General features: G+C 37.8%; 1 protein-coding gene across 2 annotated transcripts in view; it reads left to right on the top strand.

The window, feature by feature from the left end:
• The window catches only part of LOC127633571 (supervillin-like), a 91,740-nt gene that overhangs the window by 46,693 nt on the left and 19,491 nt on the right, over positions 1-25,556 (top strand). For both annotated transcript variants that reach the window (XM_052112772.1, XM_052112771.1), the window contains 6 exons: positions 4,640-4,755; positions 8,343-8,487; positions 10,954-11,378; positions 12,687-12,822; positions 24,424-24,571; positions 24,974-25,057. In XM_052112772.1, the coding sequence (XP_051968732.1) occupies positions 4,640-4,755; positions 8,343-8,487; positions 10,954-11,378; positions 12,687-12,822; positions 24,424-24,571; positions 24,974-25,057 (1,054 nt within the window). The remainder of the gene's footprint in view (positions 1-4,639; positions 4,756-8,342; positions 8,488-10,953; positions 11,379-12,686; positions 12,823-24,423; positions 24,572-24,973; positions 25,058-25,556) is intronic.

The following is a 25,556-nucleotide window of genomic DNA, read 5'->3' as shown; positions in this document are numbered from 1 at the left end:
GATGTAGGCGTCACATTATAGAAGACATCTGGTCATCTAATTTCATGACAGGAAATTAATTGTGAGTAGCTTTACACTGAATTAAAAGGATTACTGTCTGCTGAGCTCTGCAGATGTCCTGAATGGAGCTGTCTGTAATGCCGTTCAGCTGTGTCAGTGTATCGTTAAAAGAATGTCTGAAAGCTTGACTTGAAGATGTCCAGGTGTGCTCAAGGACAGTTGAGAGAAAACGCTATATTTTTTGTACCCAGAATGTTTTGGATCCACACTCAAGGCTCAGTATATCTTTTCACTGTCAAGAGACCATAGGAGTGGATTCACAACCCTTCAGATGTCTTCTTTAGCACTAAATAATACATGTAATACATTATCATATTTTTTGTCTAGTTAAAGTCTTGTTTGAAAAAGGGAATGATCTAGATTTTTCCTAGCTGCATGTGTGATGAGAATTCTGAAGTCTGGAAGAGGAAAGTTCGGCTTTAAAAACAAGCTAAGCTCTCCCAACAACATCTGTGGCATGCAGTCAATTATGGTCTGCATGGTCTGGACTTGTATAGCGCCTGTTTAACCTTAACGGTATTCAAAGCTAATTACACTGACACACATTCACCCATTCACACACACACATTCATACACCAATGGGAGTAGAGCTGCCATGCAAGGTGCTAGCCTGCCATTGGGAGCAACTTGGGGTTCAGTGTCTTGCCCTAGGACACTTCGGCATGTGGAGTCGTGTGGGCCTGGATTCGAACCACCAATCCTTGCGATTAGTGGCTGACCCGGTCTACCAACTGAGCTGCCCCAATTATGACTTGTTAGTTTTGTAACAGCAAACAAAAATAATATATATACACTAATGCACTTTCAGTGAAAGTCTATGGGTAAAGGCATTACACATGGTTTAATAAATGCATAGAAATGTGCAACTCATACTTGTGTTAATATTGTCTTGTATTTTTTCCTATTGTGCTATTTGCTCTGTACATTTCTAAAAAGTTTTTTACTGTAAGTAGCAGGGATGTATCCGAAGCGGAATACCTTATTCGGAAAGGCACTAATTATGACTACAAAATTAATAACGGATTAATTCGAATAATATATAAAAAAAATTGGATAAAGGATAACGCAGCATTTTAAATAAACATACAAATTTACCAATATTAGTAAAGTGTAAACCTTATGAATGAAAATGCTCATGTTGTGATTTCAGATCGGATGTGCACGATCTCAACTCCGTTTGCCGTCTCTGTTAATTGTGTGCGTCTGGAGCTTATCAAGTGTAATATTATAAATAAGATATGACATCATATACACTTTCCAATTCTTGAAATGTCTGAGTTTCCATCCAACTATTTTTATGCACATTTGAAATTGCATACAAGAAATCCTGAATCGTAACACTTAATATGCGCATACATTGTCTAAAATATGGAGTTTCTAGAGTTTTGCTTAAGTCATAATATGCATTAATGTGATGGAAAGGTTTATTTGCATAATGATTATGTGTTTTGTCCATTTATGCACATAAAGCTCTTGGTGGTGCTGTTGTGCGAGAGCCAAATGAAAGCTCCGACATCAGCACACAATACTTTGAACACAGCTTGTGACATTTGGAAGTGTTTAACCCACAACTGGTCCTCACAATCAGCCAGAACAGTTTTGTGCACGGCCGCTACCAGGTATACAGAGGCTGACGGCATAAAAGCCATTTCAGCACTCATTCTGTGGCATCTCCCGTCTGGCAGCATTTAATAAAATGAATTATACTTGCTCCTATTCTGCATATAACTCTCCCCTAATGACAAGGTGGGCTCTTTTAAAATAATGTGCATAATGCAGTCAATGGAAAAGCGCAACGACTCGCTTTCACATTTTTGGAAATGCGCTTAAGAAATTTGAAACATTTTTGATGAAATCCCTGCCTATATTTATGTATCACCCAATTCACATGTGATTCCCATGTATTCATTTTTTACCCTGTAGTCTACCTGTGGCAAATTCAGTTGACTGAGCATGATTTGGAATGGCACACACTTGGGTTGCTCCGATGCCAACTTTTTGGCTTAAGTACGGTACCAGTCATGGTACCTCGGGATCAATACTGATTAATACATGCAGCTTTAATCAAATGAATTCTTTATTATAGTTGTTTGTTAATTCATTTTTAACAAACAAATAAAATTGTACTTTTGGTAAAATAAAAAGCTGCACAACAGAGCTTTACAGTATTGATGAAAAAATCTGATTACCTCAGGCACAAGGCTACTACGGCTGATATTCAATGTGCCAATTAATATTATACTACTTTTATTATGGGGACTTTTTGAATATAAAATAAAACACTAGTTATATTTTTCTGTCTTCAATTTTCAGGCATAAATAGAGCTTTCATATTAGCTGGACTTTTAATTTAACAAACGTTTGAGATCTTCCTTTTTTTGACGGGTTATTTATATCAAGCTTCCCATTAATGCTGTAATACTCCCATTGCAACTTGCAAGCTAAAATATCAAAGCTGCACCGGAGAAGGAGATTTGAGTGTTTGCAACCTTTTATACACTAAACACACTGGATGCAAATCAAGCACCAGTAGTGTGTTGTGTTTGTGTGTGTGTGTGCGCACATGTGTGCATGTGTCTGTGTGAAGTAGATCGAGAGTGGCACCTCTCATTCATTCTGTTGCACGCAGTGAATGGGACTGTATATTATTTATTTACATATTTTGGTATTGCAATATTTTGTTAGTACCGGTATACCATGCAACCCTAGCACACACCCGTATTCATAAGGTTTCTTAGCTGAAAATGCTATATCGGAGCAAAAACTAAGGCACGAGGTCAAAGGTACTGTCTACAGAGTTCAGAGGCAGGATTGTGTCGAGGTACAGATCTGTGGAAGGCTACAAAACATTTCAGCTGCATTGAAGGTTCCCAAGATCACAGTGGCCTCCATAATTCTTAAATGGAAGAAGTTTGGAACAAGCAGAACTCTTCCTAGAGGTGGCTGCCTGGCCAAACTTAGCAATCAGAGGAGAAGGGCCTTGATGTAAAAGATGTGACCAAAAACCTGATGGTCACTCTGGTTGAGCTCCAGAGATCATGTGTGGAGAAACTTGCAAATGGACAATCATCACTGCAACACTCCACCAATCTGGGCTTTATGGCAGAGTGGCCAGACGGAAGCATCTCCTCAGTGCAAGACACATGAAAGTACCTAAAGGACTCTGACTGTGAGAAACAAGATTCTCTGATCTGATGAAATGAAGATTGAACCATTTGGCCTCAATTCCAAGCATCATGTCTTGAGGAAGCCTGCACAATACCATCCCAACGGTGAAGCATGGTGGTGGTAGCATGATGCTGCGGGGGTGTTTTTCAGCTGCAAGGACTGGGGGACTGGTCAGGGTTGAAGGACATCTGAACACAGCAAAATACAGAGATATCCTTAATGAAATCCTGGTCCAGAGCGCTCTGGACCTCAGACAAAGGTTCACTTTCCAACAGGACAATAACTCTTTAAGCACACAGCCAAGAGTGGCTTATGGACAACTTTGTGAATGTCCTTGAGTGGCCCAGCCAGAGCCCAGACTTGAACCCAATTGAACATCTCTGGACTGAACTGAATATGGCTGTTCACCGATGGTCCCCATCCAACCTGACAGAGCTTGAGAGGATCTGCAGAGAAGAATGACGAAAATCAGAATGAAGAAATCCCCAACTCAAGGTTGTCAAATCATACCCAAAATGACTTGAGGCTGTAATCACTGCCAAAGGTGCTTTAAGTTTAATATGTAAGTGACATGAACAAAATTTACAAAAACGTTAAATTGTTTATAAAAAAAAGAAAAACGTCTGACAATCATAAAAAAAATTCATGAGTTTGTCAGCCCTACCTGTAGTTGGATGTTTCTCAATATTAACAGTCCCTTTCCTTTATCCTTGCACGTATCTTGTGGAAGTTACTGGGTTTACCACATTTTTGAGGTCCTGACAGGAGTTGATAAATTGGATATAGGCCTTAATGTGCAGAGACCTGGTTAACAATTGTATCACTATGTTAACACATACTATATAACGCGTTAACATTATTTCGAAGGGTGTGTATATATTTTTTAGCATTTCTTGTGTATATATTTTTTTCTTTCAAACAGCCACAGATAGAGATTAACTTGTATTTAACCCAATATATTTCTTTAATAGTTATTGAATGAGTAACACCTGAATTCCCCCATTTCTCGCACTCTCCCCCTCAGAGTTATTGAAACAAGAGCAGCCAAAACCACTCTGACCTTTGTGCACTTCCATTAGTCCCACTCTCCCACCAGCCTCATTCAATCTAAAGACAACAGCTTTTCCCAGGCTCTCTCTTTGTGTGTGTGTGTGTGTGTGTGTGCGTGTGTGTGCACGCGCATGCGTGCATGGCGGGACCCCTGCAGCCCCGCATAACCCCACTTGCTTTGCCCAGCATGGCTTTGTAAAAAGACTTCAGAAAATCGCATGGCTCTGAATGGCTAATTGTGAGATTTTGAATGGCCCATCCCTCAAGGATTAGTTTGATGTGGAAAGTACCCATGGCTCCTTGCTTTCTGTTTTTAACGTGCCAGTATTCTTACTGTTTTTCTTTTCCCTTTGGCCACCAGGGGTTGGAGAAGGCCGACATCTCGCCCACCCCAAATAACCATGCAGAAGACATTACCCACAATGGCGAACAACAAAAAGACCAAATCAACAAGGAGAACAGGAAAGTTTCCACCAGGTAATCAGGGGTAAAATGGATTGCCAGCTGGTTTGTTTAGCCTACATCTAGTTTTGATTTCATTTGTGTACAGTCCCTCTGATACAATTCACTCAAGCTTTGTTCTTTGGAGTTTATAATCCTCAGAGCTGGTTGAGTTTGGCACTGGAGGGCAGTGAGTCACATCAAATGAATGCAAATAGCCTGTCTGTAAGATAAGCATCTCTCTGAAGCCTACTGACTATGTGTGTATGTATGTATGTATGTGTTTTTGTTTTGAGTGTATGGCTGTCTTCATTCTTTTGTGATAATCTTTCCAGAAGGTAAACCAGTAGCTCAACAAAAGCATGTGTCTGAGGTTATTAAAGGAATAGTTCATCTAAAAATGAAAATCATAGTCAAAATTTAGCCTTGTATCATTCCGACTTTTATTACTGATGCAAATGAGTTTTTTTTTATTTTTTATAATTTTTTTTAAACAAAAAAATATTTAGTTTAAAAGCACAATGAGTGAAGCTCGTTCACAATATTTCACATGGTCTCACGAGAACTTGTGGTGTTTACCACTAAAAGCGGGTTGTTTCTCACCAAAACCTTTAATATTCCTTCGGAATACTTGCAATATGATGCATGAGCTGTGTGTATGTACTTAGCTATACTTAAGTTGTGGAGCAAAATTGTTCCTAAAAGTGAGCTAAATCTTCAGTGCCTTCAGAGGCACTCAGGGAAAATGACTTATAGACATACTAAAAAGTGTTTTAATAAAAATCTGAAAATGCAACATGGTTGCTGTAAAGGCAGTCAGACGATAGCAGTCAATTGAAAGTCATCACCATGCTTGGCAAGCTAAGGCAATTTTATATTTGTAACACATTTAACACTCAATGGCAATTCAAAGTGCTTTACATAAAATTGATAAAGACAATACAAGATAAAATACATTTTAAAACCAAGTAAGAACAATAATGATTATAAAAAGTAATACAATAATTTTAAATAGTAAATATTATTCAAATAAATAAACAAGAAAAATAATAACAAATAAAATTATGCAGTGCATTCAGTAAGTAAAGTAAATGCAGAACAGAAAAGTGTGTGTGTGTGTGTGTGTGTGTGTGTGTGTGTGTGTGTGTGTGTGTACATTCTTGGCTAGCATGGGGACAAATTAGTCTCCAAAAGTGAGCAAAATCTGACAAAACCTCCCTTTACAGATACATTTGAGGATTTCCGTTATAGGAAAATTAATTTATAAATAAAGCAAACTTTTTTAATTCTAAAAATAAAAAAATTAAAATATGTAGGCATAAAGTTAGGGTGTGGATAAAGGTTGGTCTGTTGTAATTTATAATTAGTTTATACTATATAAAAACAAAGAGGTCTATGGTATGTCCCCATTTAGAAAGCCAAGTTTGTGTGGGTGTCTTGCACACATGTTTCTAGAATGTAGGGAGTCTAATTTATTGGCCATTGTAGGTCTGGTTCTCATTACACTAAAGAACAGACCTCTGCTACCCTTCACTGGTTGGTTGCATTATGCCCAAGTGATCCACGTTACCGACCTCCCTCTGTACTGTCTGGACTGTCTCAAGCAGTCACAAACTGAGGGGTTCTGGAATGGATATTTCACCAACAATGGCTGTTCTTAAGTGCAGGCAGGCTGGTTGTAGGGTTTTGATAGAGTGCTGCTGTATTTAAGACAAAGATCTGCAATAAATTAAACTTTTTGTTGGAACTTCATATTCTGGGGTCTGGATCCCATCTGATCTGGCTCCATTCTCTTAGCAGGGGTCTTCTAGTTATTATTATTATACTAAGTCTGATGTGATGTAAAATGCAATATCCAGGTCCTTTACACTCGATGTACACATACGAGAGTGTGTGTGGATGTTTCTGGTTCTCTAACATACAATTCACTAATAGTGTGCTTTATCTTCTGGGTGTAGCTTGACAGTCCTAGGTGAAAAGGCATTGGACTCACACATATTGCTTTGAAGTGACGGTGTAAAATGTGAAGGTGAATGTTTGCATGCGTGGCTTTAGTGATTGTTATTATCAATGACCGTGTGATCTTCGTGTACTCATTAATAAGCTAGTGTAAATGAATAGCATAGATCAGTTGTTCAAACTGGTGGTTTGCGACTCGCAACCCAAAAGAAGTGGTTCATAGGTCTGTTCTGATTGGGTCACAGTCAGCACAGAGAAAACTGCAAATAATAAAAGGCACCTTATCATATTAGTATGAATAGGGTGACAGAGAACTGTAAATAACTAGTTTCATCAACCTTTTGAAAAGGAAGAAAACACTTCCTATATTTTCATGTCGAAGGCTGTTTGTCCAATCAAATGTCAAGTGTATGATATTGTGATGCAAATTTGGTTGAAGCTAGCCAAAATAGGTAGATGCCAATATGGAAAAGCTGTCTGACATCCCTTCATAGTCAAAAACTCTAAACAAAATTATGCAAGGTACAAAAAACATACATTTAATTCAAATTGACCAAAATTGCCAATTTTCTTCTTCAGCCTATGCAATTTTGCATATATTTGGGTCTAATCAGTTCATTATAATAATACATTTCAATGTTTGATTTGAGTAGATTTTTGTTTACTTTTGTACAGTAAATTTTTAATGTATTGTCCAATTGATGTAAAATGTAAAATTGGGGTCCTGAAGCAAAACCAGTTAAGAACCACTAGTGTGTGCGTGCATGTGCGTGTGTTTCTGTTCCTCTTCCCTTTGGTAGATTTTGAACCGAATTCTTTTCCTCACTGCTTTGGCTGCAAACATCACTATAATATTCACAATGATTAACTTTGGAAAGCTGCCTGAATTTTCATAAAACATTACAGAAAATGATCAGAACAGCTGTTTTAATTTGTTTATTTGACCTACAAAGCATCGGTTAATCCCAAATAATGATAACCACTCACAGCCATTTGTACTCTTTGTATGGTGGAATTTAAATACTTACAGAAGCTCAACAAGTAAGAAATGTCACCCACAAGTAAATACACTGTCATTAACCCCGTTTACACCTGGTATTAAGATACGTCTTGAGTGATCCGATCACATGTGGTCAGGTGATACTCATCACTGTTTACACCTGGCCACTTAAATGGGTCTCCTGTGACCACTTGTGATTGGATTTGGAGGGGAGGAACTCTGTTTCATGATCACTTACATCAATATGTCAGTGTTGTACTGAATGACATTAGAGCACAGCAATGTCAGAAAAGACAAAGCAAGCGCAAAAAAATGCGGTTACATGCATTTTTGACCACATACCTATATGGTTTTTGTGATCTGATTGCAAAATATTTTAGACCCCATTTAGACCTGTATATTTAGCACTGACCACATGTGATCCGATCCCCAAAAACACATCTTAATACCAGGTGGAAACAGAGTGTACACATTTTATTGTATGACTTAAAGGTACAGTATCAAAGACTTAAAGGATTAACAAAAGCAAAAAGTTTAAACCATTAAAGACCCATTGAGCTCTGGTTAAGTACCCTCTGTTTGAGAATTACTGGAATGATGATATGATGTTTAAAATGATATCACTATCAAATGGTTCTCACATACTTTATCTTTATGTCTGCAGTCATTCCCAGTTCTCCTTATCAGATGAAGGTGAGAAAAGTTCTGAAGAAAGCATGAATGTGAGACATGATAAAGAGAAGATCTCCCTCTCTCAGACCTTCACTGCAGGAGAGGAGGATGTGGAGAAAGGGAAGGAAGATGAGAAGGTGAGAGAGAAAATGCTGTACAACAGCTTAGACTGAGGATGATTTCATGATTTGTCTGTTCCACGCTGCTTCTGTATTCCAGATCATCAGAAAGTGTTTGTGTTCCAGAGAAACCACATTTACCAAAGCTTTGTTACGTCAGCCATTCTAACTTCTAGCCTTTCAAAGTATTGTATACCTTTTTGACCATGAACCGGAATGGATCAGTTCAATGCATATGCTCTAAGACTGCTTTGTGACACAATGATGCATACTGCACGTGGAAGAGCTGATGACAAAATGTATGTCACACATTATGTGCGGCATAGAGCAGCACATGGAAAACCAAAATATACTTTAAACTTAAAAATGTATGCATTTAATGTGTAAAATCGGTGCCTTCTGAGGAATTGGAGCTTGAAGTACCATCTGTTTTTAGCAGGGGGCAGTAAGTAAAACTCCATCTGCATGAAATTTGCACCACACAAAATTTGCACCACACAAAACACACTTTCTTGACACAAGCAATGAGAGGGCGTGTTTGCGTTCAAACACATCTGGACAGAGCTTCATAGTTCCAGATTATGTTTGCATAAGTCCTTATTCAAGCCCCTGTAATAAATAAATCTGTAATAAAGACTGTAGGCCAATGAAAGGTTCATGTTTAATGATATAGAAGTAAACAATACATGCCGCTTTTTATATTGCCTGATCAAAAATGTACTTATCTTCCCTTCCACAATAATGGCAGCTTACAATTTGACCAAAAGAATGTAGCAGAATTGTGAGGTTACGAAAACCTTAAAATGCCATCTAGGTAGACAGCTCTATATGTATTGTATCAGAGCTTAAACTGTACTCCTTTTACAATAATGTATTTTCATAACAATCCTCATTCATCAGAGTCTATATGTCCTACTGTACTGTAGTGTCCTCATTAGTGCTGATTTACAGTACCTCTAGACGTCCTTTCAATTCCCTCATGACACAAGACTGTTTCTGCAACAAAACAGACGGCCAGATGATCCCTCCTCCCTCAGTCACTCTCTGGTTCTCTGTGCCTCTGCATTCCTCCCTTCCCTGAGGGTGTGTGTGCAGTTGTGTAGCTGTTAAACAGACCACCAGCAATGCTTTTCACTCCTTCACTCTCACTCTTTCTCTCTCTCTTGCTCTCCCTTTCTTTCTCTTAATGGGAGAGAGAGAGTTTGGGCACCTGTGTTCAGGAGGAGGAAATTAAAGGTCTCAGGGTTAGCACTTGTGATGTTTTACATGTTCTTTTACCCCGAAAGGAGAGCTGCAGACTGTTATTTGCTCCATATTTAATTGTTGGCAAGAACTTTTTTAAGCAGCGCTGCATCCCTCAGAGCCAAATAAGCCTGTAGAAGTCTGGATGATGTAACTAAATGATTAGATCCTGATATTTTTACATTAGCCATTAAATACACGTACACATACGTATGTGACCTGCTCCATTATTTTGAGTAACATTTTGAGTTTTATGCACTAATGTAAGAACGAAAGCATATAAATGATTATATCAACCAACATTTAAATGATTATATTTATAGAAGAAACATAATAATTATATCATTAGAAAGCTTATACTTTTAACTATAAAACTCAATGTTTTTTTCTGGGTCAAAAGTGACACAAAATTATGGAGCCGGTCACACATAAACTCACTGAGCACTATATTAGGAACATCATGATCCTAATTAAGTGCCAAATGAGGTCTTCTGCTGTTGTAGCCCATGCGACAAGTTTGACGTGTTGTGCATTTTACGATGCTGTTCTGCTCACTACAGTTGTACAGAGGGGTCATCTGAGTTACTGTAGCCTTTCTGTCATCTCGAACCAGTCTAGCAATTCTCCATTGACCTCTCCCAACAAGGCTTTGCCGTCCGTAGAACTGCCGCTCATTGGATGTTTTTTGTTTTGTTTTTGGCACCAATCTGTGTAAACTCTTAAGAGACTGTGGTGCGTGAAACTTTTAGGATATCAGCAGTTACAGAAATACTCAAACCAGCCCATCTGGCAACATCAGAATCATGCCACAGTCGAAATACTGAGATCACATTTTTCACCATTCTGATGGTTGATGTGAACATTAACTGAGCTCCTGACCCAAATCTGCATGATGTTGTGCATCGCACTGTTAATTTCAACCAAAGAGCCATTGTTGCTAGGTTTTCTAAAGGAGATTCAAAAAGTCTAAAATAAAAGCTAAATCACATTAAAAATCAAGTAAAAAATAACATTTGGCATGTGATACAGTATATTTGTACTCAGAAACATTAATAAATTACAAATTACACTCGGAGACTTCAGTATACTGTTTTGAGTGATGCAAATTATTCTAGCCTCCAAACATGGATGATAGAACAAAAAATGTCAGAGAGCTCTGAGGGGCTTCTGATGTGACCACAATATCACACTGGATCTACCCGAGACCAGAGTACCTCTAACTGATCCCCTCTTTTCTTCTAGGTCAAACAGATTAATCAGAGATTGAGAGAGAAACAGCATTCTGCGAGCTCCCAAGAGAAGATGGATGAAGAGCTGAAGGCCCCCACTTCAGACCTGCAGAGACAAGACTCATCTCAGCGCAGCATTAAAGGCATTCTGAAGAAGAGCCGCTCCACTAGCCTGGACGCAGAACCTGCCGAGCTGGAGAAAAACATTAATATTGCTACCAAAACCAGCAAGGAGCTGATTGCTGTTGATGCAAATGAGGAGGAAGGGGATGATGATACTGTGGAGAGGAGGCTGCAGAGAGAGGAAAGCAGCTCGAGTGAGACTCCTCGCACTCCTTCCCCAGATTCTGTGGACAAAACCCCCTCCATCTCTCAGTCTGAAGAGGGGGACGAGCTAGACAGCTTAGATGGGAGCATGAGCTCATCTCTCAAAGAGAGGTATGATGGGAGGCTTGTTTTCTAATAAAAATATCTTTAAAACAAGATACATTTGCTTAAGCAAATTGTTAACGTGTAAGATAATAAAACTTGTTTTTAGAAAGTTCTTTATATCTTAAATTTAACACTTTTAGTTAACACAAGTTTCTTGTTTTCAGCATAAACCTCAATTTTGTACGATTTCTGCATTAAACCAACAAAAAACCTATTTGCCTCTGGGTTAAGAAAAAAAAAAACTAATTTAAGATAATTTTCTGAAAACAAGTCAGATCCAATATAAATTTGGTTTATTTTATCTTGTTTTATGTATGTTCAGGTAATTTTACTGGAGAACTTAAGACAAAAATACTGAGTAGGAAAATATATTTTTTACATTGTAGTAATTGAAATGTATTTTTTAATGACAGTTGTTGATAGTTAGTAGATGCTTAAGTATTTTGGCTGGGTGGGTGCAGACTGGGAATGGGATCAGGAAGCGACACAGACCAGATTCGAACCTGCATCTCCTGCATGAGCACCGAGACTTTGCATTTCTTCATTAATAGTGCTATTACCCAGAATTACCCAACAGTGAAGGAACCCAGAGCATTAGAGGAATATTTGTAATACCTCTAACACAGGGGTGCCCACACTTTTTTGCATGATGATCTACTTTTAAATGGCCAACTCAATAAGATCTACCAACTAAATAAATCACAGTTTCATTTTTTTTAAATGCTTGTTGGGACTACTGCATGTATCCCTACATAGAATTAATCTTGTAATTAATAAAACAAAATATATGTAATAATGTTCAAAACGCATTGCATCTGAGGAAGTCTTCACTGTGTTACTCTCTGTTGGTTCGCTTTATTTCCATATATTCCAGAGTTGTTGCTGTGTTTGTTTCCTTAACTTACTATAATGACCTGCAGAGTATTGGGGGTTTCCCTCTTACATAAAACTGGGATTCCCCTATGTACAAGTGCATATGTGCAGACATTAGGGGCAGTCATTTTACATTTGTTTGTATAAATGGTGTTATTTATACTTCATGTGATTTTCCCACTCTATTCCCAGAAATGTTGAATTAGGCTCCACATGCACTCTTCGAACACCCATCAGAACGCTGCTTATGCATTTACATGACCACATTAAACCACGTTCTCTAAGAAAGCTAGGTGTGTTAAACCGCTTTATCTTAATCCCTTAAACGGCGTAAAGAAATCAGCGTTCTTGTTTATATTACTTTTCAGAACGCCGCTTCCTGCTAAAACCCTGGAATAACCAATTTTCTTAGTGCATGTAAATGTGGTCTCTGTTTGGCAGACTGGCAGAGTTGAAGGGTGGTGATGGTGACTGGCAGAGCAAGCTGAAGAAGAATAAAGCCACCAATGTGTTACAGACATCCCTGTCTGACCGCTACTCCCAGCTGCAGGAAAGAGAGAATGCCTGGAAGAAGAAGGTACCCACAATACACACACTCGAAACACTTTAAATCAACAATGGGCTATATTGGAACTCGCATAAAACTTTTCACCATACACTTTTGTTCTTTGTGTGTTAAACTGCACCAGTCTTGTTTGGCTGTAGGGTGGAGGCAGTGTGAAAAATGGTCTTGTGGTAGGAGCTCTCCTGAGGAGAGGAGCTGTTTGTGGGATGGGTATTCCACTGGGTGGGGAGTGGCAAGAGTTTGTTTCCAGCGCTGAATCGGCAAGTTCCCCTGCTGGGCCGTCCTGCCGAAAAGGGGGGGTGTGGGCATGAATAGAGGAGGATTTGCATTCAGCTCTACTAATTCTTGAAACCCGATCAGCATTTCCAAAAACATGCATCCCCAGCACAAACACTTACAGTGTCACCCAAACATAAATATGGACATTGTGTTTTATCTTGAGCTATTGTTTCCCAAAATGCTTTGAATGACCAGTTTTCAAATTCTCATTTATCATAATACATAAGAGGCAAATGAAAACACACTGCAGTCCTGTGATCTGGTCACCCAACTTAATCAACAGTATCCTACAAATCCTTAAAATAATAAATATTTTAAATAAATAATTATTTAGATGCAATTATATAGGAGTATAAATAAGTTTGGTCCTTCTATGTTCTTAAAATTCAAAATATTTCTTAAAAATATTGCCGGTAACACAACCTCTGAGTCTTGGTTTCTTCTTCATCTATATACTTATTAGGGATATGTTTATTTTTCCTTGAAACTGTTTCCTTTGGCTTGCTCACTGGGCACTCTTTCTTTGTTTTCCTGTAAAACTGCTTTGTAACAATATGTATTGTAAAAAGCGCTGTACAAATAAAACCGAATTGAAGGGACAAGAAGTTTTCTTAAAGGGACAGTTCAGCAAAAATGAAAGTTCAGACATTATTTGCTCATAGTGGTCGCAAGGAACCTATGAACTATCTCTGAATAGAAAAGGCTGATTCTTTTTTGATTCTTCAAAAATGCATTTTTTGTGCTCCATGGAGAAAAGCATTAGCATACAAATTTGGAACAATAAGGGTGCGTAAATAATGACAGCCTTTTCCTTTCAGGGTGAACTATTTCTTTTATTACCACTGGCATTAAGATCATTTTAACACATGCTAATACACTTCAATCTACAGTATCACTGAAAACAAGACAAGGTTTCTTTTTACTTAGCGCTTCTAAGTAAGACTTATAGAGTCTGTTCCAAAACCTAGTGAGCGTCCTCCCATTTTAAGACATCATAAGCATGCTCCCGACGCGAAGGCTTTCCAAAAGATAGATCTTATTTACGCTGCCTCTTAAGATGACTCGTTTGGGCCAAATGCAAAGGTAGAATTGTATGTATCGTTCGCCAGGTGTGCAATCCCAGACTGCACCATGATGAGCTCTGTGGAAAAATAAATCTAAGATGGTGGCAAAGTGAGAGAAATTTAGATTAAATATATACTTCTAATCCATTATCCATTAACTGCAGAAAAATATTGATAAAGGACAGTTTAAGATGACACAAAACCAACTATTTTACCCAAAATGTTTTTGTGCTGTGCATTTTTATGAGCTGATTAGAAGATTGCGTTGTTTGTTTTGCATCATCTATATTGAAATCAGTTGCGAGTCGAGTGTCCCGTGCACTGCAAGTGAGAAGCGCTGTTTGAATGATGCATGGAGCTGCCGCCAATGTAGAGGGTTCCTTGCATCATTTCAGTAAGGATGCTGCAGTAGAAGACAGCTGTCTATGTAGACAGGAGACAGGAATAGACGCATAGTGTGTCTTGGATAAAAATTAATTATGCCCAGTCCCATCACTAGAAATACCCCCCACTCTACCCCCATTAATCAGTGTGGCATAAAGACATACTTATCCCAAATTTCTCTGGATAATCTTCCTTTGGTCTGGCCTCATGCTGAGGCAGTCACTGTCTGTCCGACTGAAGATCAGGAACTGAGCAACACGATTGGTCATTGAGGTTAGGACTCTCCCGACTCATTCCCAATTCCTCAACTTAAGCAAAATACAGGGGAGAACACATATTTTTGTTATCATGACGCCAAACCTAAACCAAATGAAGTTTCTTGTGGGCCATCTAGTGGATCTATTGATATATATTGTGACATGTTTACAGTCATAGCTAAATGAAAAGCTTTTAACACTGCTTTATTGTGGTTGGACCACAGTTTGTAGATGTAAAAGCCAAGAAGACAAGAAAGGTAATGAGATCTGGTATAGATTCTGTGAGAAAGAAAAGAAAAATCCTCCACTTACACCAGAGCCAGAGCAGATGTTGTCCCACTGTGGGCCTGAAAAGAAAAAATGCAGTTCTTCTGGTGTCAGGGGCGCCTGTTTCAGACACCCTTTTCCACTTACAGCTGCTTCCTGTTAGCCAAGCCACACTAAGCCACAACTCTGGATAAGTACCAGTACTTACAGTAGGTATTAAGTTGTTTTTCAAATGTAAAATCAATACATTTTAAAATTGTGAATTACATGCTTGGAAAAAGGCATGGAAATCAATCAAATCTTATAAAGTCACTGAAAATTCATTGAACTTTCTTTACTTAATATACAGGTGAAACTCGAAAAATTAGAATATCGTGCAAAAGTTCATTAATTTCAGTAATTCAACTTAAAAGGTGAAACTAATATATTATATAGACTCATTACAAGCAAAGTAAGATATTTCAAGCCTTTATTTGATATAATTTTGATGATTATGGCTTACAGCTTATGAAAACCCCAAATACAGAATCTCAGAAAATTAGAATATTGTGAAAAGGTTCAGTATTGTAGGCTCAAAGTGTCACACTCTAATCAGCTAAACACCTGCAAAGGGTTCCTGAGCCTTTAAATGGTCTCTCAGTCTGGTTCAGTTGAATTCACAATCATGGGGAAGACTGCTGACCTGACAGACTGCTGACCTGACAGCAGAAAACCATCACTGACACCCTCCACAAGGAGGGAAAGCCTCAAAAGGTAATTGCAAAAGAAGTTGGATGTTCTCAAAGTGCTGTATCAAAGCACATTAATAGAAAGTTAAGTGGAAGGGAAAAGTGTGGAAGAAAAAGGTGCACAAGCAGCAGAGATGACGTAGCCTGGAGAGGATTGTCAGGAAAAGGCCATTCAAATGTGTGGGGGAGCTTCACAAGGAGTGGACTGAGGCTGGAGTTACTGCATCAAGAGCCACCACACACAGACAGGTCCTGGACATGGGCTTCAAATGTCAAACGTCTTACCTGGGCTAAAGAAAAAAAGAACTGGTCTGTTGCTCAGTGGTCCAAAGTCCTCTTTTCTGATGAGAGCAAATTTTGCATCTCATTTGGAAACCAAGGTCCCAGATTCTGGAGGAAGAATGGAGAGGCACACAATCCAAGATGCTTGAAGTCCAGTGTGAAGTTTCCACAGTCTGTGTTGGTTTGGGGAGCCATGTCATCGGCTGGTGTTGGTCCACTGTGCTTTATTAAGTCCAGAGTCAACGCAGCCGTCTACCGGGACATTTTAGAGCACTTCATGCTTCCTTCAGCAGACAAGCTTTATGGAGATGCTTACTTCATTTTCCAGCAGGACTTGGCACCTGCCCACACTGCCAAAAGTACCAAAACCTGGTTCAATGACCATGGTATTACTGTGCTTGATTGGCCAGCAAACTCACCTGACCATTGCCAAGAGAAAGATGAGAGACATGAGACCAAACAATGCAGAAGAGCTGAAGGCCGCTATTGAAGCATCTTGGTCTTCCATAACACCTCAGCAGTGCCACAGGCTGATAGCATCCATGCCACGCCGCATTGAGGCAGTAATTAATGCAAAAGGGGCCCAAACCAAGTACTGAGTACATATGCATGATTATACTTTTCAGAGGGCCGACATTTCTGTATTTAAAATCCTTTTTTTTATTATTGATTTCATGTAATATTCTAATTTTCTGAGATTCTGAATTTGGGGTTTTCATAAGCTGTAAGCCATAATCATAAAAATTATATCAAATAAAGGCTTGAAATATCTTACTTTGCTTGTAATGAGTCTATATAATATATTAGTTTCACCTTTTAAGCTGAATTACTGAAATTAATGAACTTTTGCACAATATTCTAATTTTTCGAGTTTCACCTGTAAAATTGTGTAGCTATGTCCAACTCTACGTAAATGTTCCATTGACTAGAAATTGCTTCTTGTCAGTGCAATCTTTATAAATGAACGTTTTAAACAATTACTTACAAAACATGAATCAATTTTGAATTAAGTGAAAACTTCTTGAGAGGCTTCATGCCATTGTTTTAGTTTAATTTGTAAATATCTATATTTAAAGATCTAAAAGAATGTGCTCGTTATCATATTCATTTTTGCTGTAGTATCATGAATCATGCAATTTCACTGGTTTGAAATTTTGGTATCATGACAAGCCTACCACCAGTCATGCATCATACTTATGGCAGTCATGTACTGACCAGACATCAGAATCAGTCACTTCTGCTACCTTACCGATTATACCAATAATTCCTTTTACACGAAATGGAGCTTGGGGTTGAAAACTTCAGTCTGCCGGATCCTTGAGCTGTCCCACTGAGCAATGTTTTACATGCTCAATAAGTGATTTGCTCACATAGTCTGATGATTCAGCCAAATGATGCATCACCACTGTGGAGGATAGTCTCTTTAGGATTACTGTGTTGCTCCTTTTCAGATAAATCAAATTACAAGGACATTCAACCTGGATGCTGAAGATTTGAGACACATTTCCTTATCTTCTCAAATATGTTGAGTCTTTCTCAAGCACCGTTCGTAAACCTTGTGAGCTGTTTCGCTGTCAACATACTGCAAGTACAGTAGCTGCCTTATAAGGGGCCGTTCACACCGAATGCATTTTAAGTCCATCTGCACTGTTTTTCAGTTGTTTTTCTATGTTTACATGTGCTAGACCAAGGATTTATGTGCTAGACACACTGGGTTCCAGGTGCGACGAGGGGGTGCTAGGGTGTCCATGGAAAATATCCAAGAAATTCTGTGCACAATTTGGCATTATTGACAGTTCAGTTTAATACAAATTGTTCTCTTTAGGTTTATCGTTTAATATTACTCCGTTATTGGGTAGAAAATAGATACGCTGTCAACGTCCTACAAATGCTAAATATTTTCCAGATAATTATGAATGCACTGATATTAACATTTTTGGGCGAGACAATACCAATTTGAACAACTATAGGCTGATCCTGGTCCTTTGCCACTTACTCACCTTATTTTGTCATCAGATCACTGTTTTGTTTAGGGATTATGCTTTAAAAATTTTCAAAGAGGTTCAAAAGCCATTTTATTGTTTTTACAATAAATAATTTACTGGATCTTTTGAACACATACAGGCCAAAACACTTCAGTCCTGAACAATAGAACTCACACTGAACGTATTATGATCGAACATTACACATGTTTAATATTAATTATTATATTCAATATACTTTACTCATTCAGATTTCCATTATTATAATTTATTACATTTAAAATGATTATAAATTTAATACAACACAATAAATTCACATAAATAATTATAACCATCATTTTTTTCATATCTGCATTTTTACACATTTGAAAAAAAATGTAGATGCCTAAACTCAAATTGGATAGTGACTTGTTGCATGGAACATTTTCATTTGGCCCAATTAAAGTTTTGTGAAATTATATGTTGAGCCTATGAACTTTAATTGAGCCAATTGTAAATTTTGAATGTAACATCAAAAAGTTTGAAAACCCCAGCGCTAGATGGACATCTTTGACCGATGTGGCGTGTCGCACTGTATTTCAGTATCTCGCGCATCTACATCACATTTTTAGATGCAGTCGAGTTAAAAACACATCGTGAGCAACTGTCTTTTGTTCTTTTCATTGCACTACGCCAAGCTTTTTTTTAGCTGAAGAACGTGTTTGGTTTAGAGGCAGAAATCTCATAAGTGACTGATTTGGAAGGCTCTGTATAGGCGGCAACTCTGTGTGTCACACAAATAGTGATCCACGTGGGATTAGCAAACAAATTTTGGATAAAATAATACATTTTTAATTACACTGAACTATTTTTTTTATGTAATTGATGTACAATCAATTCTAATCAATATTTCCATACTGGATTTTATACACTTAGTGTATCCTATAATGACCTTCTTGGTGAAGGACATATGAATTGCTGTCACAGAATTTGGCTTACCATTTCATCTTACCCTCATTAAGTTGCTTCCCTTTTGGAACTGCATGTACATTCTTATGATGCCTTAAAGACCTCATTAAATCAAAATGAAAGTTTTTTGGCTTATAGACTATGTGTGTTTGTTTGAGGCCATCCATCCAATGTTAGTGTTCTCCTATATGCTGCCAAAATGGTCTTTTAGCATATTTATCAGCATTTAATATTTAGTCATTCTTTTTGGTAAAGACGGACCAAAAATATAAAAAAACGTATGATGCACTATACAGATTTTTATCCAATGAATTGTTCTCTACAGTGAGAATCTCCCTCCCCTATTGGCTATTTAAAAAAGGAAGGAGCTCTTCGATATGTTCTGCTCAAAGCAAAAAAATTAACTAAAATGCGTTTGTCAAGCAATTTCATAGGGTCTTTAAAATGCTGTCTCCATAGGCAGCACTCGCTTTTGGAAAAGAACATCCATCTCCCTCTATCTTTCCTTCTCTCTCTCTCTCTCTCTCTCTCTCTCTCTCTCTCTCTCTCTCTCTCTCTCTCTCAATGTTTTTTTATTTTATTTCTTACACTTCACTCACTGGAGGGGGATTTGGGAAGTGTCCGCTCAGCTAAAACAGACCTCTATAAAAACACAAAGGTAATTCCATTCTTTGGGAAACCAGCTTAGGATACATAACAATGACATCAGCCCAGTCTCTCTGTTTCACACGCTCTCAACCTCTCTTTCTCTGTTCTATTCCCCTGGTGGGGCTCATAGCTTTGCACCTTCATGCCCATGTGTCTCTGAACCTCTGAATCTAGCAGCTGGACCATCATTGAATCACATGATGAATGGTTTGCTTGGGGAGTGTGAGCTGCTGGCTTTAGGGGATTTTTATTTGAGTGTTCAGGTTTTTAGACGTGATTGGTTTTGAAATGCTGCAGCTTCTACAGTCTGTACTGATTTTTCTGCCCTGATATACCTCACTAACTGGGTGAATCTTACGAAAACTGTCAAGAAATGTCTAGGCCATATTTCATCCCTAAATAAATAATAATAATTAAAAAAATAAATAAAATAAAATTGAAATTGTAGCTTGCCTAAAGAAAATTGGGCACATTTTATGACCATTAAAATTGTTCGCATTGTGACATTCATTTCATGACAATTTAAGGAATATGTTATTATTATTATTATTATTATTATTATTATTATTATTATTTACATAATTTGCAGTAAAATCTGCCTGAAGTTTACCACAGGGGTTAACTGGAATAAAAAAAAGGAACTATTTTCATGTGTTCCATTAAAAAATAATGACAGTATTTGTTGTACTGAATTTTATTCATGCTGTTTTATATTAAACAGTGTATTTTTATGTAAAACAAAAAAAAGTTATAAGATATAAAAAATTCAGGGGAAATTCCATTAATTGTCCTGTCATGAAAATAATGTCACACTGCAAACAAATTTATAAATCTTAATGGACCTGAAAATAGCCTTAGATTTCTTTATGCTAAATAACATTTTTCATAAGTTTTTCTCTAGATTTTAGATTGGAATATGATCCAGACATTTCTTTGTAAAATTCACCCAACCTTATTACAATGACCTTTTGACTTCTGTCTTTACCCTCTGTTTCCTCCCTTCTTCACCTCAGGCACCTGCTCTATCTCCTCTGCTTTCCCTCTCTGCCTCAGCATAGTATGTAGTCCCCCACTCCCAGGTGAGTTACACTGCACATTGATTTCGGTGGTTATGTTTTTCAGTTTTTGATGCGTTATAGGTATTTGTTTTGTCTGCATGTTGCTGAATGCCCCTTATACCTGTTGTTACTAACTCTTTGCATTTCCCATGAGAGCAGCCTTTAGTTTTGTTTTGAATAATTCATGCATTAAAAACTTGGCTCCTGTTTGTTACAAGAACAATTGTTCCATGGTAAATTGGCAGCTCTCCAAGACTTTCCGTATATCCTTATTTGTAAGGCTGTCAATTTAATTTGTTATTTTTGTGCAATTAATTAAACAATAACTTGTTTAATCATGCGTCCTGATCTGTACATAAATTCCCTAATAAGGAATTTTGTTACCAATCAAGCTTGAAATACCACCTAAAAGCACATGCTTTTTTGCCTTTCACACTAGATGCATTAAAAACATCTGTATGAAACAGTGGAGGAGACTCAAGATGTTTTTATAAAAGTTGTTCTACTGTTAACTTTTAACTGTTAAATATAATTGTCTTAAAAACAGCAAAACGTGATGCAATAGCCAAAGACGACAGTCTGACTTCTATGCACATGCACTAACAATTAACAAAATAAAACCGACCAAACACAAGAATGTGTTCTGTGTGAACACCCCTAAGTCACAGATTCACATATTGCAATTGCAATTTGCACAATTGCAAAATGGATTGCTGTGGACTGAAAAGCCAATATGTTCTTATGTTCAATGATATGGAAATAAAACTAACAATATAACTAGCTATTAAACATTTATTGAATTTACTAAAGTCACTTTTTATAATCTCTATTCAATCTATTCTACTCATCTGAGAAATTATGTCTTTGAATTACACTATGTAACACAATTTTTGTTCATGGTTAGTTAGTGTTATATTGTTTATGCCTCAAAGTATAGAAAGTGGCTATTACCAGGACAACGATATTTGGAAATGTACCTATTTCCAATGAGAAAACGGTGACTTTTCGTTAACATAAAGTCAGAAAAAAACAACATATGCTACTTATACAAAAATGACTACAAAAGACTTAGAAGTGAGTCATTTTTGGGGATTTACAATTATACTGTTAATCACTTCCACGAATCAGCCCCAAATGTACTCATCATACTTCAAGGTGTCCAGCCTTGATGCTGTTGTAATCCTCTTTGAGGAGCACCAAGTGAGCCAGGGGAAGAGACAGGTACTTGTTAACATTATGGAGCAGCACTGCTTTGAGGCTCCTGGATGAGCTGTCAACGAAGAGGCGCCACTCATTCTAGTTACTTGGTCCTCTTCCTGTTCAGTCCTGAGGGTCCATTCTCACAGTCACAGACTGAGTGACGGGCTCCAATAACAGATTACCTGGTCCGGATATGTGATAGAAGGTGCATTCTTGCCAGTCCGAAGTTTGGAAGGGTCCACCATGCAGAAGTAGCAGTTGCTTGAGTGGTCAGTGGGTTCCCGCCAAATTTTTGGGATAGCGAACTTCATGGCTCTCTTTTCCCTTATGTACCATCCTACAAAAATACATTTATTTCACCCATGACTAAAGTGTAAGAGATTCTCGGAAAAATGTCATATATGATATACTTTTTCAATAACATTTAAAATTGTAAAACATTTTAAAATTAAAAACAGTTGTCCATCTTACCTTCCAGAGTTTTTTTGCAGTGCTCGCAGGTGAAATGAGGTGCCCAGGGTTTGTGTTGATCCCCAACAGACATGCCGAAATATGCCTTGTAGACCTCACACATTTTCGCAGATGCTTCCACGGAGGACGTTTTCGCTCTTTTCTTGATAAATTGGGCTGCCCTTTATCTGCATTAATTATATTACTAGAAAGTTCTAGAAGTTACTCCAAGTTTACTCAGCTCATACTTTTGAGGCATAAGCAGTTAGGAAATACCACATACTACCAAAAAATGTGTTACATGGTGTTATCATTTGAGGGTCTTTCTCACCAAATATGAATAAAAATGTTTGTGAGGCATACATGTAATTTGATAAAAAGATTAACAGCTTTAACTAAACTGATGGTCCTGAATAAGATATTGCTTTGTAGCTGTATGGTTCACAGAGTTCCTAGGAAAAATGGTCTTCCTGTGAGGCTTTGGGGCAAGTATTGTACCTCTTTCATCCCCACAACACCAGGAATTTCCCTGTAACAACTTGCTTATGCTTTATAGTTTCTGGCACATTTGTGTGCGTACGTGTGCACACTCAAAATCCAGTCGAAGGGACCGGGAACATGTCAGGTATTATTTATCCACAAGGCTCTGAACATTAAATCATGGTATTTACAAGCGCTTTTCTAATCAGCCGTAGAAATGGACATCTGCAATGACCACATGTTCCAGATGTTTGGAGATGGTAAGCAGTGCAGGCCTTAAACCTTCAGTTTAGTTACTTGGTCCTCTTCCTGTTCAGTCCTGAGGGTCCATTCTCACAGTCACAGACTGAGTGACGGGCTCCAATAACAGATTACCTGGGGATATTACTCTCCATATGGGGCTCATTCATGAAGTGTCTGATTCATAATGTGAGAGTGGCTGACTGGTGATGAGTGATAACAGACGGCTGATTTCACTTTGCATTTTAATTCTTACAATGCTTTTTGCAAATAATCTTCAGCCATGGCTTGGCAACTGGCACATATGGTTGACATGTTGAGCTGTGGTGCACGTGTAGGCAACACATGTTCAATTTCTGCCTTGCAATATTTTCCAGTCATTATTTTTGCAATTGGTGTTTTGTTCGGTTTTCTGCACACAAAACATAAATATTTCTTGCAAATATGTACCACTGCACATAAAATGGGTATCTTGGCTTCCACAGTGGAAAACTGGCCCGCCATGGGTCCAATCGAAACCTACGTGCCATGTGAATATGTCCATTTGATTTTAAAGCAGTTAAACCCATTTGAGTTTAACGAATGGCTTTATATTTCACTTTAGTTGTGTTAAACCTACATTTAAATGTCCATTGCAATTGATCCACACGCAGACTCTAGTACCTCTAATTAAAATTCCCTCCAGACTATGTCAGCTAAGTCAAATAACTGTTTTGCTGTTGTATATATCCAGGCAGTTTAGGGCCTGTAAATTCCAGGGAAAGATATTTGTTGTAGTGTGTCAACACATTGACATTTACAATGACCTGACTGGGACCGCATAAGTGATGCAAAGATGAATGCATCTGCATTTGCCAAGTGAACTGCAGTCCATTTAGCCAAGGCTGTAAAGTGCACCAGTACTCATATGAATATGTATTATTAATTATTAATGTAAGATGTTCCTGCTAAATCTCAGGGAACAGATTTTTTATATATATCGTACATCCATGGTAATTAATTTCAGATGAATTTATTTGTAAGAGCAAGATTTCCATAAATCTAAAGCCTCTGTTGACATGCAGAGCTTTTAGTTTGACTTTGATAAGTGTGCAATATTAATTTCTCACAGTTGAAAGCTCAGCTATGGGAAGTAACATCTGTTTAACGCTCAGAGTTTGTTACAAGTATGTTTAAACTGTTGATTAATTGTAAACACAGTACTTATGTTCAGTAGAGCAGAAGAAAGAGTTCCCTCACTCACAAAGCATGATCTGAGCTTGTGTGAGATGTATCATAATCTCTTTTTTATAGTGGAATGGCTTACTGCCAAAAGAGTCATGCTATTTTTGACTTTCTCTCTATAGAAATCTTCTGCTGATGTAGAACTGAAGATGTCGCTGGTTGAGCGGATGAAGATCTTGCAGGAGAAGGAGGAACAATGGAAGACTAAAGGCAAAGGAGCTTCTAATGACTCCACCCAGTTCTCTGTGGCTGGACGAATGGCTAAAAGAGGTGGGGACAGAAATGATGTGACTGGGTTCAGGGTTATTATAGTTTAGAATTTTGAATTTGGCTTTTATTTTTGAGTTTTCATTTTTCACTGTAAGTGTACTTTTAGTTTTATTATTCTAGGGGTGCCAAAGTTAACAAGTTAACCGATGTCACTTAGATGTGTGTTTCCTACCATGTTCGTTTTTATTTTCATTTAAATTAATGAAACTTGGTTTGTTTTTCACTTTGTTCAGAGAGGTGAACCATTTCAGTGGACAATGGAAATAGGTCTAGCAAACCAAGCTAAATGTTTGCAAATCATGTTCTAAGCAGACTATTGAAATGCAGGTTTCATTGTCCATCATGTGGTTGTTGCCAGTGATAAAGCTGCTGTGGAATGTTTTCACATCTGTTTCCCATTAGGCTTGGTGTCACCTAACAGAGAGGATGCCCCCATCATCCTCAGCAAGAAGGCCACCATTAGCACACCAGTCAAACCATTGGAAGGTACACATCTTCTGTAATCCTGTTTGAATACTCAAGGGGTGTTAAAGGTCACCCAAAAATGAAAATTCTCCCATCATGTACTCACCCTCATGCTATCCCAGATGTGTATGACATTCATCTGCTGAACACAATGAAGAATTTCTCAGCCTGTAAAACAATTTGTATTTTCTTATGTCGAATTTTCAGATATGTGCTTAAAAATGCTAAACATTTTGGATGGACACCCGGCAATTGTGCTCTGTTGTGTTATTTTAAGAACATGCATGAGAATTGACGAGGTGGTTAATTTACTGTCCAAAATCATTTAAAGGAATAGTTCACCCAAAAATGAAAATTCTCTCATCATTTACTCACCCTCATTGCCATCCCAGATGTGTATGACTTTTTTTCTTCAGCAGGACACAAAGTGTTTTTAGAAGAATATCTCAGCTCTGTTGGAACATACGATGCAAGTGAATGATGATCAGGCCAATTGAAGTCCTTTTTTTACTCTAAATCT

Source organism: Xyrauchen texanus, chromosome 40 (assembly GCF_025860055.1).
Source record: "Xyrauchen texanus isolate HMW12.3.18 chromosome 40, RBS_HiC_50CHRs, whole genome shotgun sequence".
Taxonomy (NCBI): Eukaryota; Metazoa; Chordata; class Actinopteri; order Cypriniformes; family Catostomidae; genus Xyrauchen; species Xyrauchen texanus.
The sequence above is the reverse complement of the archived record's forward strand: the minus strand, read 5'-3'. Positions and strand labels throughout refer to the sequence as shown.